The sequence below is a fragment of the Phaenicophaeus curvirostris genome, chromosome 2 (genome assembly GCF_032191515.1).
Source record: "Phaenicophaeus curvirostris isolate KB17595 chromosome 2, BPBGC_Pcur_1.0, whole genome shotgun sequence".
NCBI lineage: Eukaryota > Metazoa > Chordata > Aves > Cuculiformes > Cuculidae > Phaenicophaeus > Phaenicophaeus curvirostris.
The window spans coordinates 2,973,658-2,993,232 of NC_091393.1; the positions used below are offsets into that span (position 1 = coordinate 2,973,658).

At 34.5% G+C, this 19,575-nt stretch overlaps 1 protein-coding gene across 3 annotated transcripts in view; it reads right to left on the reverse strand.

The window, feature by feature from the left end:
- The window catches only part of GRIK2 (glutamate ionotropic receptor kainate type subunit 2), a 394,676-nt gene that overhangs the window by 16,549 nt on the left and 358,552 nt on the right, over positions 1–19,575 (reverse strand). For all 3 annotated transcript variants that reach the window (XM_069851131.1, XM_069851128.1, XM_069851130.1), the window contains 2 exons: positions 18,136–18,361; positions 617–867 (listed from right to left, as the gene is read on the reverse strand). In XM_069851131.1, the coding sequence (XP_069707232.1) occupies positions 617–867; positions 18,136–18,361 (477 nt within the window). The remainder of the gene's footprint in view (positions 1–616; positions 868–18,135; positions 18,362–19,575) is intronic.

Below are 19,575 nucleotides of genomic sequence, written 5' to 3' on the forward strand. Positions count from 1 at the left end.
TGGCATTGGCACAATTACATAATTGTGATTGTATAAACTGCAAGTACAGAATAAATTAATACTAGAATATTCAAAATTGAATCAGTTTGAAGTGATAGGATGTTGCATTAGTAGTAAATCCACCAAAAAAAAATCGTGCTGATGTAATATTTTCCAGATGCTGCCAGGACAACTTTCCAAGTATATATTTCTGAAAAGACATTTCTATAGAGACATTTTTTATAGACACTTTGAGCTACAGCCAGTTTGTCTTTTGAAAAATCAAAATTATCTGTGGAAGATTAATTTGTTTCCCATTACAGTTTCGGATTTCTTCTTCATCCATAAAATTAACTGCAGTGAACTTCCAGGAGCAAAAAGCTGTCTTTTTTCAGGCTCGAATAAGAGGAGAAATAGTCACTTGTCCTGAAATCTGGCTACAATTAAACACATTGAAGACAAATTAAAAGCTGTAAATGTAAAACTTTGGGTACTTTGTTGTGATCCTTTGTTATACAAGTACTGTATTATCCAATAAGCAATTAGTACGCATCACCTACAGTTTACTACCAAATGCTAAAAGTATTATTTAAATAGACCATAAATATAAAATAAAATATGAAAAGACAATATTTACCTTTTCCAACTGGGCATTTTTTTTTGATTTGTACAAAAACTCCCCCACTGCTACAAAGACAGAAAGCACCAATCCTGCTGCCAGCACAATGAAGATTCCTCCAATATTTTGAACTCCTAAAGCACTGGCCTCTTTACTTTCCTCCTCTGGGCAGCCATTCCCTCTCCACCATTTCTCCTTCATCATGTGGAGCTTTCCCTCCTCTTGCAGCTGAAGAATGGCTATAGTGATCTTGTCTCTATATGGAGAACCTAAAGAGACCACAGGGATAATATATTGCATAGTGTATGTTCATGATATGAACAAAATGTCATATAATGTCACAGGAAAAACAATAACCTGTACAGCTGGAACATTTCTTTAAAAGACATATTTTCATTTCACCATGGTCACACTGGCAACATAACATAAACCCACATACACCCAAACATATAAATATATATGCACAAAACTTGATCCAGCTGGTGTTGCCTGTAAGCCAAGCAAGTTGATGTAACAAGTCCTATCATACTTAGTCCCATGGTCTCAAATGTCTTCATGCCCAACTTAGTTTGAGGATCAAGCCACAAAATTCTCTATTTGTTAGATTTTCAGACACTTAAGGTACCTTCCAAGCACTCACTTATTAACAGTAACAAGTAGCAGTGCAATCAGAAATATAAGGTTAAGTGTGTTTGGATAACAAAATCGTACTTTCATATATTTAATTCTCATATTTTAAAATGACATGGTAATGTCACAGTTTTGGAACACTTCACTATTTCAAAGGACAGTTCAAGAGGTGGTAGCATGCCTTTGTATGTCAAGCAATCTCTTTTTCTTTATACATACGTAAGGACTTTTCAATGAGTATTTTAAAAGCTACATTAAGTAATGAATAACGCCAATGGAGAAAGATTTTCCTTTTTGAATGTCAGAGAGTAAATCACATTGGCTAGAAGGGCTTTCTGTATTAAGATTTGTGTACTGTTTAAGGACAGAACAAAGCCATCATTTTTCTTCTCCTTTAAAAACAGAAACAAAAGACTCTTCATTAAAGTGGTTAAGAAACCCCAGGAAAAAAAAAAGGTAGATGAAAAGCCATGTGATAGAAATGCAATTCTACAAAGAATCCCTCCTCTTTCTCTTTCAGCCATAATAATGCTACTTTCTATATATAATTTTTACAATGTTTCCTTTGGCTTAGTAATAAAAAGCATTTTATTTAACTCAATATCTTTTTTTAAAAAATCTCAGCCTCCTTTAGAGAGATGTTCTCTATTTGAATGCTTCATGTACCTTCACAAACTGTGAAGGATGTGTAGGAATGAACGGGTAGGATATTTTATACTCTTTACGCTCCTGGAAAACTAATATTTTTTATAATGTGCTTTTATTTGTTCTTTTTTTACTTTGATTTCTTCTTATCTAGAGCTTACAATGTGGATACAGCTAATAACAAAAGATTGCTGTGCCGGGATGGAAGTAAAACATAGAAAAGACCATTAATTACAGAACACTCTGGGCTTTTCCTTGATTCCTGAATAAAAGGTGGAGAAATCTGGCCTCAAAGTTTTGAAGCTGCAAGAAATTGTGCTTTTATCATCTGTGCTTAGAAAAGAATAATGCTCTGTACTGTGAGCTAAACTGTGTTTACAGGGTTCTACGTGACAAGACAGAAGAAGGGAAAGCAAATTGTTTTCTACTGTCTTCTGCATGCAGTTGCCTAAGTCACATTTCAAACCACCCTGGTTATGCTGAAACCCTGCAAAACCCTGTACTTGACACATCTCTTCAGTCACATGGGAGAAGAAAAGTGATTGGTCCACAAGAGCCTAGGGAAGTGTAAGTGCATACCATAATCTTTAGGGATATTTTCAGCTTTACACTGCCTATAAATATTTAACAACAACAACTTAAATAACATTAGATTCTAAGAAATAGTTTTGGACTCAATTTAAACCATCTTCTGATTTGACAGGCTGCTTTCTAATTAAACTCATTTGCATTTTATTTCCACGCTTTCTGCTGATCTAAATATAGTCAGTACTAACTATTCTTCATGTATTATTTATATATTCTAGAGACTAGATTTGGACACGTGCAGTTCTAGTCCATTTGAAAAACTTAAAATTAATTAAGAAGAATTCATAAAGAGAAACCATAAAGCATGGGCCAACCCTATCTACTGTTACTTAAGTTTATGAGGATTGCATTAGAAACATGCAGTTATTAATGACTCAATATTTGTATAACTTACTCTTGGTAATTTGCAAAATTTTGCAAAAATAGCTGTGGATTGGACAGATTACAGGGCCATTAGTGTTTCTACTGCAATATTTGTATTTGTAACACCTTATAATCCTGTCTTAAAAATAGTAATCCCTCTAGTAAAGATCCATGTGGGATGACCAGCATTGCACACTGCTGCTGTGAAATTAAGGATTTAAAACTTTGTATCCATGATAAAGCTAGTATTTAATGCTGTAGTTCTAGTCTTTCTGAATTACTAACAATGTTCTAAATTCATTGATTCATGTATCACAACAAATGAGTACACCCAACAGTCTGATAACTACAAAAAAATTATTTTTAATGTTGTTTATGTTGATTCAAGTAGATATAATGAGAAAAAAAGAGGCATAATAATGATATTATTTCCTAAGTTTTTTTTTTCTCCTAGATTTTTTTCTGATACAAGCTAATTTTCCCAATCACTCTTACCACATGACTGAAAGATTAATCAAGTCCTTCCATGAGGTGTTCTAAGGAGGCTATGTCCTGGGGTTTGTATTTTTAAAAGTCAGAAATATTTAATTTAACAGAATTTAATCTTCAAAATAAAAAAGTAATATGAAAAAAGAAACTTTCTAAGACTACCAGACTTTGTGTATGAACACATTTGAAAAATATATACACTATGAAGAAAAAAAACAACATGCCATGTGAAGAAATGGGAACTTCACATCTGAACCTTCAATAAAAAGACAAGCAGTTGCAAAAAAAAAAAAATATTAACAATTTGTGCTTGGGGGAAGACTGGAAGGGGGCAGACACAGTGATATTTAAAACTCTATCCCAAAATCAGGATGTAATGTAGTCTTCTGTTGAGTGCTGAGAAAAGAAGGACAGTGCAGAAATATCTGACTTTTCCTTCTTCCTCTCTTTTTGTAATGCCTACTGCTTTCATTTTTCTGTCAGCTGATGAACTATTCCCATGACAAACTGGGAATAAAGGGTCTAAGGAATATAAACTAGGTATTATACGCTGATGCCACTCTAGCTGCTGCTTGCAGGAATGAGAATTTCTGCCAGAAGACTTTTAAGACTTTCTGTTATTGATTATAAAGACCTTAGAGCCTTCCTATCATCAACAAACACAGTAAGGGATGCAGTAATTCCTGCATCCTATTACTTGATTATTAAACTTTAAAATAAAAATGAAAATTTGAATTAAATTTTATTGTCTGAACCTTATTGTACAGAATAAGGTCTCAGAAATACTGCAGAAGTTTTACATGGGTAATTTTTCTTCCTTGAAGTCTCAGTATATAGATATTTATGCATATAATCATATGTTTAATCATAAATTATGAACACATATGCCTTATATATTAAGACTTCACTGCATGCACACTAGTATGTTACTGATCTGGCTGGCCTTGAACATGTTTCCTACTAGATTATGAATAAGTAAAATCTCCTCTCTGACTACTCTTAGGCCTTTACACTCATTCAATGAAATACAAAAGGAGTTGCAGCATTTTGGGACCTGTAGAAATTAATTTAGCCCTAATTAAATAAAAAAATAGTAGCAGCATTCTACTAACTCCTACATTGTGAAATTGTTGAACCAGTAATTTTTTTATGTCATCATTACTGGTGCATTTTATGAAAGGAAATTGCTACAATTTTTCCGGTATTTTGAAACTTGATGACCATTTGACATAGTTGCACGTTACATTTTACTTGCTAGACAAAAAAATCCATTCTGAACACTTCTATATCACTGGTAGTGTCTTTTATTACCTTTTTTTTTATTTTGTTATTAAAAATTCCTAGACTATTCTACTTATCTTGCAACATTATTTCATACTCCATGCACTTGACTTAAGCAAAGGAAAAAGACGGTTAGGAATATGCTATCATATTCAGAACTTAGGTACAAAACTTAGATAATCAAAACCTTCTTCTACTGCTGATATATTTATAGTAAGAAGAAAGTCATGCATCATAAGAGATATATTCCTTTAATATCTAGGTGTTGAAGCTCTTATGTGAATAGTTTGTATTGAATAAAGCAACCAGTTCAAGTTCTGTTTTTAACTGTTGAAAGGAAGAAACACTTGAATTCAGCATAGGGGTGTTTGAGTTTTGGGTTTTGTTTTGGTTAGACTTTTCTTGTCTTGAGGATTTCATTCATCGTGAGCCCATTTATTCCCACTGTGGTTACACCAAATTGATCTACCCATCCTAAAACCAGATTGGGTACGTATACATAACCTGCAGTCACAGTCTCACTCCAGCATAGGCATATCTGAAATTTCCATAAGAATGCTGGATAATACCATTTATACTACTGGGAACGGGTGGAATCATGTAAGTCTTGGCATACAGGCATTTCTCCGTTCTTATCCCATAGCTTAACCTCATAAAGAGTTATAGAATAAATGTGCTGTGGCTGGGGATTTGATAGATTTCATAGATTCTTTGGCAATCAGAGGAAGGAATCAAAACCTCGCAATGAAGAGAAGAGCAATAAATCAAAAGAAAAGGCAATAGGTACTTCAAACTTGACACAGGAGATCCTTTGTGCCAAATCTGGACCTCTGTTTAACTCTAAGTAAATAAGGAAGGCTCATCAATTTTAAAAAAAAAAACAACTAATTTTTAAAAAAGACATTGATGAAAAGATGTTCTTAGTAGCAGAATTAGCCAGTTCCATTAGAAGTGGCCATTGCCCAGGTATTTTTAAGGGTATAGAACAAGCCTGAGATCATTGCATTACACCAGGAGATTGGATGTAGAATCTAAGTGCAGCTTTGATAACAGGTCTTCTTTGTGACATTAAGTGAAACACTATTCCCTGTTTCTTAGCTCTTAGTTGTTTAATATTTATGAAATGACCAGACATTATAGCATTCTCACCATTAAGGTACAAATGAATTAATAGCAAAGCATCTCAGACACACAGAATTAAACACACTTCCCAAAAATACTGAAAAGAAAACTGCTATATTAATAAACTTTGACTGGATATAGCTATTTTTAATCTAAAAAGGAGTGAAGTTCTCAGTTTTGCTACCCCAAGAAAGAAGTAAAATTTATATACTTTTCCTGTGCATTTACAGTAGACATTCATGAGTCTACAGGGCCAGATGGGATCCACCTAAGGGTATTAATGAAGCTCTTGGAGGCCCCTTTCCAACGTCTACCAGCAGTCCTGATTGACAGGGGAAGTTCCACTTGACTGGAAGTTGGCAAATGTTACACCCATTTACAAGAAGAGTCAGAGGGAGGATCCAGGGAACTGCAGGACTGTCAGTCTGACCTTGGTGCCAGGGAAGGTCATGGAGCTTCTTGAGTGCTATCACACTTTAATGCACACACAAAAGAACCAGGTGATCAGACCAAATCAACATGGATTTATGAAAAGCAGGTCCTGCCAAACTAATCTGATTGTCTTCTATGTCTTCTGCTTGAGAAACTGGCTACCATTGTCCTGGACAGACGTATTTATAATGCCTCTAATAAATAAGAGAAGTTGACTCTTTGAGGTTTTCCAGGCAGATTTCTGTCACTTAATTTGATTTACAAGGTTAAAGTGATTACAGAGGCAAGGGGGTCAGTTCTTGGCTGATCTTTGGGAAAAAGAGGCATAGGCTAACTGTATGCATCATATGTACAGTGAGAATAACAAGTCTTAACTATTCCAAGACCACTTAAAATCATTGTCTGTCAGAGTTTCACTCACTGTGCTGTTTGTCTATAAGGCAGCATGATGGACTTAATACCATGACACTAGTCTTTTCATTCACCCTAGCTGGCTTCTGGAGTTCTGTCTTCAACAGTGCGGCTGGATTACAGAGCAAGAACTGAGATGCATTAAGAGCTTTCAAAATTTTAGATTTCTTTTCCATTACAAAGGAGAAAATGAAACTGGGAAGGTGTAAACTGAAAGACAGCCAATAGCTTCTATTTGCCCCTTTTGGATGCAAATAAAAGTCACCGTTCAAAGATAAGTGTCTTGATTCTGTAGTTTTAAAATCTGAGATTCTGTAGTTGAAAAGTCTGAAGTACTTTCATCACTTTCATCAAATTGCTGCATTTCAATACTATGGAAGGCAGAAATTTGGAATTGTCCTCAGGAGATGGTCTAGTCAACACCACCTGCTCAAGCTACAGCATACTACTCAGGCCTGGTTGTCCAGTTCTGAGTATCTCCGAGGATGGATACTCCACAATATCTCTGGGCAACTTGTAGTGTTAGATCATCCTTACTGTAAAGAAGTTTTTGTGTGGTTTTTTTTTTTCCTGTCACATTTAAATGGAATATATTTTATTTCAGTTTGTGACTGATGCCTTTGTCTACTTGCTGGTTGTCAATCTGACTAAATTCTAACTCTGCCTTCATTATTTTCCCTCATCAAGTACTTCTATGTATTGACTGATTTTCCCCCTGAGCTGCCTTCTCTTCTTCAGGCTGAACAGTCCCAGCTCCACCAGCCTCTCTTGTAACCTTCAGAAAGGCTGGAACCTTAAAGCATTGCGGTTAAGCTGCAGGGCACTGAGTGGATGGTGATACTTACTCAGTAACCCTGGATTGCTGGGAAATGAGATCCCACTTAACAGGCAGTGAAAAAGGAACACTTAGCCAGGAACTACAAGAGACAAAATAAACAGATGATGCTGAAGCTTTTTCAGATCAAAAATGCCCGAACCCATGCATTCACCATGTGCTGGGATGAAATGCACTGGCTTGTTTCTAATTAAGGGCAACATGTCAGGATAGAAAACTCTTAAATTTGCAAATGAGTCTTTGACAGTGCAATACATATGCATGGTCCTAAACACTGTAACATCAACACTGAAGTTTTAACAATGCCTTTGCTTCAGTTACGTCTGCTCAGTAAATTCCTACTAGAAACTGCTTCTCTAAGGCAGAATCTGCTCACAACAGCTACCAGATGTTAAGTGTTTTGACAATTCTTTATTGATATAAAGCTCAGTCTCAGCATGGATCTCAGTGCTTCAATATGCTCATACATCTGAGGTAGCTGTAGAAACTAGTTCTGTGATCAAATAAGTTAGCCACACATTCTTACATTTCAGCAACAATAAAGTGCTCATGCAGTTGAAATTCTCAAATTAGTTCCAACACATGGTTTGACCTGCATAAAAATAAGTAATTTGCATATATTTTTGTGCATTATGTTCAACTAATGAAGACAAATGTATTAATATGGTTTAGTTACAGAAGAAGTGAAGCTCAGCACTTTTATGCATGTAAAAGTGATGAATATTACAGTTCAAATTATATGAAGGATTAGAGATTGAGTGCAGGCAAGGAAAAGAAAAAGGCCTTGTGTTGGTAAATGGTTTCCTATTTATTCCTATAAGACAGATCTGTTTATATGCCTCATGTCCAATAAGTAGTAAAAAAAATGCTCATATTACTATAGAATCATAGAATAACCAGGTTGGAAGAGACCCACCGGATCATCGAGTCCAACCATTCCTATCAAACACTAAACCATGCCCCTTAGCACCTCGTCCACCTGTGCCTTAAACACCTCCAGGGAAGGTGACTCAACCACCTCCCTGGGCAGCCTGTTCCAGTGCCCAATGACCCTTTCTTTAAAAAATTTTTTCCTAATGCCCATCCTAAACCTCCCCTGGTGGAGCTTGAGGCCATTTCCTGTTGTTCTGTCCCCTGTCACTTGGGAGAAGAGGCCAGCTCCCTCCTCTCCACAACCTCCTTTCAGGTAGTTGTAGAGAGCAATGAGGTCTCCCCTCAGCCTCCTCTTTTCCAGGCTAACAACCCCAGCTCTCTCAGCCGCTCCTCATAAGGCCTGTTCTCCAGCCCCTTCACCAGCTTCGTTGATCTTCTCTGGACTTGCTCTAGAGCCTCAACACCCTTCTTGTGGTGAGGGGCCATTTGTATGGTCTGAAGATAATAAGTGGCTTCAAGAGAACTAAAGTCTTAAGAATAAAACCAAGTGATTGATTAGAAAGGATTTTTATTGTTATTTTTTTCTGTAGTGCTTTCAATTTTGAATAGGCAGGAGAAAGTTTATGCTTTTAGTGCTGAAGTTCAAAGTGCAAAAATTGCAAAGTTTTCATTACATTTATTATTTAAAATTACCTAAGACTGTAGAATATATATAGATAAACACATATACATGTTTCCTAAGTAGGCAGAGTGCTGGTCTGCAATATGGAAATTTTTCTCCAGGGGCAGTACTTTACAGAAGGTAATAGACAAGGTTAGCTCAGGTATTCGCAGTGTCCCACACAATATAAAAGAACATAACAGCAAGAGACTGAAATCTCAGCAATGATTGATTGAATTGAAAGCCAGTTTTGACTGTTGAGTTTAGTACTCTACAAAGGGAATCCAGGAATATATTTTAATCAATTCAAATGTTAAACTTCTGATCTTTGCAGTATCTTCAGGTGTGTCAGATTTGGTTTCAGTCAAGTATATTGTTAAAAATTTTGGAGGGTAAATTAATACATCATTTACCTGTTGTTTATTTAACTTTTGGAACTGTCTGCTTTTTGAAATAATTCATACTCTAATGCTTTTACATAACTATATTTACACATAGGTGTGTGGAAAGTATACATGTTCGGCTTACCAATCAGTGTCAGACACAACTGAGTTACTTATAAGAGTAGAAGCAAAGCAAGATTTCACTAACCATATCTGTGGAGCCTAGGATGTTCTTTTTCTTTCATTTCTCCATATAAGGCAACATACAATTCAGAAAATTGGGCAATATTGTATAAGGGAAACATTTTGGAAAAAATCCTGCCTTGTTTCTCCTGGAAAAAAAATTCTAGAATTATGTTCTGCATTGATCACTGACTGTTAAAGGTACAAATTAACTGAGAGGAATGTGTCAGTCATGCTCAGCACCAGTCATTGTGCTCAATGTCATAGTTTTCTAGTCTTGCCTGTGATTTAAGGTAAGTTTTTAAAACATGCTTCTTCAATGTCTCCTTTTCACTTTGGTAGAGACATGAAAAAAGAAAGATGTTAGGAGAGAAAGCAAACCTAGGAACGAGTGTGTAGCTTCAGAAAGTATGGAATATTGATAAACTCCAAGCAGTTATTTTTGAAGGGATCCTATGGATTTTTTTTGTTTTTCCTTTAAAAAGAGAGCATTTAATACAAGATAGTGTTTTAATTTCTTGTATCTCTCTTACTATCCTATCGTTCTTTGATTCTTAACCTAGACTTCCAGGAGAAAAGACAAAAAAGAAAAAATTGAAGAGGCATGGATGTGAAGGTGGAGTAGACTGTACTGCTCAAAGTTCTACAAAGTTTGAGAAAGAAAGAATAAGAGGCATGGGGGAAAAAAACCAAAAACACATGGTAAACTCACTCTGACAACTCCTCCCTGCCCCACAACTACTTACTTCTGTTAAATTATAGCTGTTTTATTTCTGACAATGATACATACATTACAGCTTTTTGCAGCTATCAGAAAACAAGGAAAACATTGTCTTCTGACTCAGTCTAACAACTGCCTATGCAGAAATCCTATTTCCTCTTTTGTATTCCAGTTTGTTTTCTATTACTGTTCCCTTCATACTGTAATTAGTTTTCATCCAGTCTCATTTACATTTACGTAGTTAAACATGAAATAAATTAGTTTTATGAAAAAGATGAACAGTATTCTACCAGTTTAGGCCACTAAACCAGCTCCTATAGCTGTCGGTTTTCACAAAATGCATCGGACGTATGCAACTTTAAAATGACAATGAAGCTTCAGTCTTAGTTTCTTATTTAGGTATGTTATAGATAGAAATGTCTCCCCTCAAGTTTGGGGAGGAAGTGGTGGTGTATGTTTTCACGTTTATTTTTGTTGTTGTTGTTTGTTTGTTTTAAATAACTGTTCCAGTTCCCAGAATCAGATAAAAAAATATTAGCCCTGTTGGTTCTAACAGACATAAATTAAAAATAGTGGAACAGACTGAAAATCTATATGTCTTTGTGTACCTGTGCAGGAACTTTAAAGAGCACCACATAGAATGGAAGCATCAGGCACTGTATAAATATGGAATGATTCCTAATGTCCAGCCTGAAGCTCCCCTCGTTTTGAGTCATCCTCATGTGTCCAATCACTGGACATGAGGAAAAGGAGGCCACTACTTCCCTTACTACTGCTTCTTCTCAGGAAGCAGTAATGAAGTCACCCCTCAACCTCCTTTTCTCAAAACTAGCCAAACTCTGTGTCCTCGGCCACTCCTCATAGGACATTCCTTTCAGCCTTTCTCCAGCTTTGCTGCCTTCCTCTGGATTCAAGTACCTTAATATCCTTCTTAAATTGTGGGGCCCAGAACTCATCATTATGATACTCATCTGTATCATAATCTACTCCTTTCAGAAGAATCTACAGCTGCAGGCTAATCACACTATAGTTTTCATTTAACCAGAACATAAAGAATAGACTGTCCCCTACTGGGCAATTGTACCTTCAATTTAAGATTAATATTTAGGTAATTTCTTGTAAATGGGAGGGTTTTACTCATACTTTAATACCTGTTAAACTGGAATTAATTTTATCACATTTATAAGTAGCACCCAGAGAAGCAAAAATTTCTAGCGCTACTATTTTCTGAATACATAATAGCATAATAGATACCTTTACTAGAAAACATTCAAGGCATCTTTTTAAATTTGGATGCAGTTCATGTTCTAAGTGTAGAAACTGCTTAACAAAACAGTTAATTCAGATATACAAAGGTAGAATTCAGGGCTTCGTTCTTTTAAAAGCCAGACAAAATGTAGGAAACAATACCTTACATGTCTATAGGATGATGAAAAATTATTCTTACATTTACAAAGTGTTTACTACAATTTTATCTGCTTTTTATCTTACAGACGAGCTTCAAAGGTAAACTAATTTTTAGATGATTATAAAACCATGGTACAAATCTCTGTCTGAAATGATAAATGTGGCAATGTAGGAGTCTGAATGAATTTTAAGAGGAGAGTAAAGGCTATTTTGAGATCATATTCATGATACATTTTTTCAAATTCTGTTTCGTATTTAGGAAATAAGAGTCATATATTTGTTCATAGTTTTGCTACATTGAGTTTTAATCTTTGAAATTATAAGCATCTATGGAAAGCTTTTGTTCTTATGTAATGTATATTCCATACTGTGCCTTTGTTTAAAATTTTCTATATTTATGAACATGCACTTAAATAAAAATAACAAGTAATTAAGTCTTTTGTAAAATACCTGCATTGGGAACACAGTCAGGTCAGTTAAAAGAATTTAGTATTATAAAATAAAAACTTTTACTGCGAATATTTTTTCTACGTCACTCCCTAGAGACAGAACAGACAAAATTAATCAGCTGAACCCATATAGTGTTATTGGATACAACATGATAATTAAGTGTTCTATGTTTGCTGATTAAATTATTTGTTTAAATTCTATTTGGATCCAACTGCCTATCACTGGGCTAGGTAGAATACTATTCTACTATATTTATTACTAGCTTAAATATAAATAATTCATTAAGTCGTATTTCTAGAGAAGATATGAAATAGTAGATCATAAATTATTGCCTGAAAACGTTCTTTTTTCTGCAGTGAAATCTTTAATTTAAGGGACTGGAGTGTGAAGTACTCTTTCAACAGTCTATGTCTGATGAAATTATATGAATACTACTGTTTTCAAAATGTGCTTACTCCAAACATTTTAAGTACATGCTACACAGCTGACTGAAATCCCAAAAAAAAAGAAAGCTAACTTGACTCTGGCTGTGATTTGTCAAAAATAAAATATTTGAATGACTAAGTGAAGAAATGTTAAGATTAACTGCATTGCGCAACAGTATATAACTGAATTTCTGTGCACCGTGATCTACACATTACATTGACTGGTCAAATAGACATTTTGGAAATCATAAATGAATGGGCCATATTCTGAGATACTTGAAGAACAATGTACTGTGAAAAGTTATTTTTTTCTCTAAAACAGATATGTTTGTACACAAAGACATTTTATTTCATATTTCATTAGAATTTAAAGAAAAAGGACCACTAAAAATGGCACCTCTGAATGAATAGAACAGGAGAGCCTTGAAATCTTAATTCATCTTTTGAACTTAAGTGAATGTACTGGTATCTGGGACTTGCAGCCAATGCATCTCTGGTGGAATTATTATTATATTAATTTTGTGAAAATATACACTTTACAGATATGTTTTATGTATGTACATGAACAAATTTTGATACCCGGATCTGTTTTACTATTTTAAGTTATTGCAGCTTTATGTAATGGGTAGTTCCATAAGACTCAAGTTGACAATTGAACATTGGTAGCTTTATCCACTTGGTATTTTGACCTCAAAATACATTGATTAAATTTCATTCATATCCTGGGAGTTGTATTTTATCCCCATGTACAACAGTCTCCATGTAGTAGCAGGAGTGCACGGTTTTTAACAGTTTTTAAATTAACAATTAAATATTAAAGATCTGAGCCTCAATCCCTTTCAGCATCATTTTTTTTTTTTAGGGCATCTTGACAGCCCATCAATATGGAAAGATCGGACACAAACATGACATACTGTAGTAGGAAAAGTCATGTTTTGATCACAGCAAAGGAAAAGTAAATCAAAAAAACTAGGAAAAGTGAAGAGAGTTTTAACAGAGACAGCTCACTATGGAATGGGAGGTGGTATGCTGTCCAACGTGCTGAAGAGAAAGAGGAATTTGGAAAATAAATAAGAACCCAAAGGCACCCTAAAGAGATGAAGATTTGTTGCTTCCCAAGAGATTGTTCCAAATATGTTTCTTCCAATTAGAGAGTTAAAATTAAAAAAAAAAAAAAAGGTGAAAAGGAGCTTTTCAGAACACTAAGGTCTTTATATGAGTGCAGAGAAGCTAAATTTCAAACCTTTCTTGTCGTTTGCTTCACTCTAACAATTCTGTTAATATATATGGAAATTATGGAAAGAAGCTATTTCTATAATATTATTGGTTTTTACCATTTGTTGACTGTAGCGAAGTCATATTAACTGTGTTTCAGTACGGCATTAACCGTATATTGCTGGATAGACTAGGTTTACTTGAAAAAAGTAACAATTTATGCTTGATACGGCAACCATAAGCATGTGGAAGGAATCCTGTACAAAGGTAAATCTATCCTAACTAGGATTTGTTCCAGAACAACACAAAATTTAAACACCTTTATCATGCATGATGAAGAAATGAAACACTTAAAACTAGTGGAGGAGTTGAGTAATGCCTTATAGGATTTATAAACAAAAGCAGAAGTTGTTCTGCATACCCAAAGGGTCTGTTCTCTCTCCTTCCACCCCATTCCCTTTGTTCATTTGTTTTCTCTGCCTTTTCTCTGATTTTCTCTCTTTCTCTTTCTTCTTTTCTCCCTTGAATATTGATCTTGGGTGATGAAGTGTATGCCCACACAAAGCCAAATTCCAGTCACAAAAAGAAATATGTATGTATCTCTAATAGATAATTTAACATGATGCATATTTGCATATTTATTATTAGAAATAACCTACATGGCATATTGCAAACTTTATGCATGTTAACAAAAGTTGTCCTGTCTACCATATTCATTGATGAAGAGCTGGCAGGACTGGCAAACCATGCCTCCTAATAGTGCATGCCAGGGTAAAGCAAGTGCAAATTCCTGGCATCTGGAGCTTCATACTTGAATAAAAAGAATATATGTGCTCTAGCAAAGCAAGTGTTACATTCTTGGCTACAAATCTATAAACAAAGTTGCAAAGATTGAAAATAACACAAAAAATAACTCAACATCAATGACCAATAGGTTCTCCCTTATCTGCTCCAGATTATCAGGTGCAGTCAAACTTCTCATCCCATGTCTGTTCTTCCCTTCTCTTTTTACTGTAAATTATTTTTTTAGCTTAGCACCAAAGATTTCTGACTGAAAATTATGCCTATAGAAGGCTGTTACCTTAGCTTATAAACACATATCAAATCCACTATCTCTAGTTTATTTTTCAGGTCTTTGAGTTTCAAATGTGATATATTAAAGAAAGCTAACAGCAAGATATTGTAGAATCCTGCCTTACATATTTTGTTGACATTAATTGTTGACACTGATCCTACTTTGTGCCAAAAGTACGGCCTTTCCGTTTTCCTTCATCCAGGTTACATTTTAGCAATCTAAGCTTTGTTCACTTCATTAATACTTTTAGAAAGTTTAAAATAATCACATTAACTCAGATTTTGCTTATACAGTGTGTATGGAAGGAGTTGATACTTATACATTGCATGAGCTGCTGGGTTTTTTCTCCTCACCTTGTGCAACTTACTTTCTCTGAATTTATAACTTTTACATTGTGAGCAGAAAGCTTTTACTTTAGTAGTCTAAGCTGGGGCTATAATTGGAAGGTTGTATTTTCCAAGTGATTATGCTATGATAAACTACTCTGATAGCATATTTTCTGTCAGGAAGGCTTTTAGCTCTTCTGCTTGTAGTTACATAGACTCAGGAAAATTATGTTCTCACTATTATTCTATTAGCCTTCAAGATGAACAAGATATGTTACACCTACTTCCTTTGATGTTCTCCAAAACTAGCTATATCCATCCTACTGTATTCAACATAAGGCCTATAATGAAAGTATTCTAAAAATTTGATCTTATGTGCAAATATTTCTGCAACTTCAAGACAATATTCTGGGAGATAAATGGATATTTTTGTAAAATTTAGGAGGTGGCATCTATATTTTTCAGACATCATGCCTCCAATACTAATATTTCTGCACTTTTTCACTCAGAGATATGTTGCTTCCTAAACAGACACAAGTAGCAACAAATGCTTTGTTTATTAAACCATTACACCCCAGTTGCTCAAACACTTGAAAAATTATTCTTTTAGGATAATTAACTCTAAAAAGATATAATTACCTATCTGTTAACTTCTTCCATAATCATTAAATAATGATGAAATTTACTTCTGTAGATTTAACCACGTCTAAGTACTTTGAAAGATTCTGGAATTATTTTTCTCTGTAGAAATTAGATTAGCCATAATGCATGTGTTTATTTTGTATTATCCACTGATCTGTGAGATTTTTGAGCTTCAATAAAGCAATATATTTAACAAAATTGTTCTAACAGGCACTATGGATATGCTTTGTAACTTTTCCTCTTAAAAGTATGTGTGAACTATGCTTTGTTGTAGCAGAGACTACCCAATTTCTTTCTTCTTAGACTGTGCGGTCAATACACAGGAAGCCAAACTTTTATAAATATTAGTTCTCTGGATAGTTTTTTACAGATACTGCCTAAATATGGGTTTAGTCTCTTATTCTCAGCTATTCTAGGAAAGCTCCAGATGCTGTTTTACTGTACCTTCATTTCAACTGTGGAAACCTTTTCTTTGTGTCTTATTTTGAGTTCCATTATATTCCCTTTTATGAAGGACTTATCTTTTTTACAGAATTTACTTCAACTTCTTTTGCTAAGTTGAGCATTGTTTCAAGTCTTATTTTACTTTCTTCTGTGATCTTGGACTCTTGCAGGTATGTTTTCTGTTTTATTTCATCTTGATTTGAGAGAATTGTCAGCTTACTGATCCCTTTGCACAAAACTATTATTTCTCTTGACACCAATAATTTGTTATTACTTGGCATCTTGAAGATGAATAAAAACTGAGCAATATCTTTGGTATGAGTTGAAGTCAGTGACAGAATAAAGTATGCATATTGCCTGTTCTCCCCAAGCAAGGTAGGGGCTGAAGACAAAAATGTTGCTTGCTTACTTGCTTCCTTGCCTCTTTGGATCCAATACTTCTTCCTCCAAACTTTATCTATAGAAGTCTGTTTCTGGCTTTATCATTGCTTTTCATCTGCTTTCTTGGAGATCTGTGATGCTTCTCTGATTTACGCATAATCAATATCATTTATAAAATAGCCTGATCTCTCCAATTCCAATCAACTTTGGCACTTTCATGAGCACTTAGATTTTTAGGGCGTGTTTCAGATGGTTCACAAAGTTTGTGTGCAGCTTATTCAAGGACTTTAAATTGTTTCTAAGACATAACTTTCACTATACTAAACCTAAAGAAGATGGTTTTCGCCCTCAGAATAACAGAAGGTGTGTACATATCAGAAGATACAGAATGTCAAAAAGAGCAGCAGAAAGCCCAGTCCCTTCTCTCACTTTTATGTCTAGAGAACATATTCAGCAATATACCACACCAAAATAGAAGAGTAGAAAAATTTTATATGGATTAAAACTAGATTCTCAACAACAAGCTGTTCAAAGACAAAATTAACAGAATCATAATTTCTGTAGCACATGCTATTTCATCATTAATTACTAAACTAATGAAAATTATGAAGATATCATTGAAGTTGCAGTGAATATGTACAACATATAGGGAAATTGGTTCCAAATGAAAGACCTGTTCGAGAAAAATATAAAACGTATTTACATCATCACAAAGTGATAAATTCTTCTTAAAAAGAAGTTAAAGAAAATATTGGTCTTGCAAAGAAGTCAGCAAAACAATCTTACAATATTAAGTAGGATCATTTTGCAGTATTTTCTTTCTTCCACATCATTTCTTATTCCCATCTCTTCTGAAATCTAAAGCCACATCCTCAGCTCATGTCCATCAAAAATCATTATAGTTAGTGGGAACTCAGCACCTCAGTGCTTGTTAAATCCCATCATGTGAATTCTAGCAGTCAAACTGTGGTCTGTAGTTAGCTTTTAATCTTGCAACTAAAGTTTTGTTTCCAGTCAAGAACATCTGACCTGGAAAATATTTACTGGATTGGATTTGCTTTGCAAAAATATGTTCCACAAGGTTAATTCAATCTTTTGTCTGTGGATTATACATGGCATGGTATGGAATCATTCCTCTTCTTTTAAGAATTCCAGTGATGAATAGCTCAGTATGGAAGCACTACCCTTATTTGTTAATGCAAGTCTTGTAACACTAGCATCTCATTCTCTAAAAAGATCAACTTTTTAAAAACAATTTTATATAAAATAAAGTGCTGTGAAAAGTACTTGTTGAACATATGGAAGGCACAATGCAAGAGAAACATGTCACATGAAAACATCCAAATTTTACAAAATAACTATATTTTTCTGTTTTGAAAATTCAATAAAATCCATAAATCTTAATAACATATGTAAAGTTTCCCCAGGTGAGAAAAAGAGAATAAGAAAAAATGTTAGCAATGTAGAGAAAGCAATAGTCTATCAGAGCTTTTCTGTGCTATTGCAGCAACCAAGATTAATGAACAAAGAGCAAATGGTTGACATTATCACCTACCCATGGGAGTTCCAACGCCATAACCTTTTGAGTCTATCAGGCCTCCAATCTGTGTTAGGTTACAGTTCCGCTGTGTGACAAACTCAATGGTTGTTGACTCCATTAAAAATGCATAATCAGAGGTAAGTACGCGCTGGATACCTTCTTCATTACTTTTGACAAGTACTGACTGCCTCCTGCTACTCATGAAGGCCCACATCTTGTCGTAAGTGGAGATTTTGGATTTCTGAAAGACAAATATTTGATGCAGTATGAATGAGAGTAATATGCTTGTAAGAGCGAATAGAGATTCTCAGTCTGCATATTGCTCTCTGATAGTATTTTAGCATGTCAGATTTTACCAGGGGTACCTTTCCTCTTATCTGTACCTCTCATCTTGTTTTGATAAATTAAACCAGTTAGACAGATTCTCAAGAAAACACACAATATCTGTTGTTTATCTGCTCTTTGTTCTTAATATGCTTTTTAATAAGTATTTCACTGTAACTAAGTTCATCAACAATGTTAGTGAGTGCCATAGGAGAACCTGTGTATTCTGGCACATTTTAAATTGTCACTCTTAATCACTCAGCTATTCCTGAGTGATTTTGAAAACCTAATACACAATGTGGCAACCTGAAGTACTCAAAGCATTTAAAGATGGCAATATATGGAGAAAAGAGCTGTGAGGGAGAGGGCAGCAAATACTTTATCTGTAAAAAATAATTGGAGAGAAATATTATGTAAGAGATAGTATCATACTCTGGTCACAATAATACTAACTTGTCATTCAGAAATTGACTACTAAAAGTCCTAAACATGTGTGTGTATTTTTTGCTTTGATATTCCCAGAATGCAAAGAACTGTTGTGATAGGAAAAGAGAGACAGTAGTTTGAGACAAAGGAGATATATAGTACTTTGACACAAAGTGATGCTGTGTGACTATGGAGGAGTTGCTTCCTTTCCTTCACCTCAGTTTCTTTTTCAAAAAAAATGTTACCTTCCCTTATCATTGTAAAACACAGTGCATAAGAGATCATAAACACTGGATAAACTGAAGGTATTAGAAGTTACTAAATATTTTATATTACAATTTACTCAACTTTTTTAATAAGTATCAAAAATGTTCAGTCAGGTTAAATATTTCCCAGTAAATAAAATGTAGAAATACAGCATGAGAACTAGCATAATCAAGCATAATCAGACTTTTTAACTAGACTTTCATCTTTTAATATCATCCTTTAATATAACTCTGCTGTCAGCTCTGGTGCAGATACTAAACAAAGATTGGCACTACAAACGTTTCTGAAGTTCACCTGACTGGCAGTCATAAATTCTGCCCCAGAGGAGAATTATCAGTGTATGTGGAAAAAAAGAACATTTATTTAGAAAAAAGATTACTTTTTCCCCCTGCTGAGATACAATTCAAGAGTTGTTTCACTTTGCCTGGAGACTTAGCA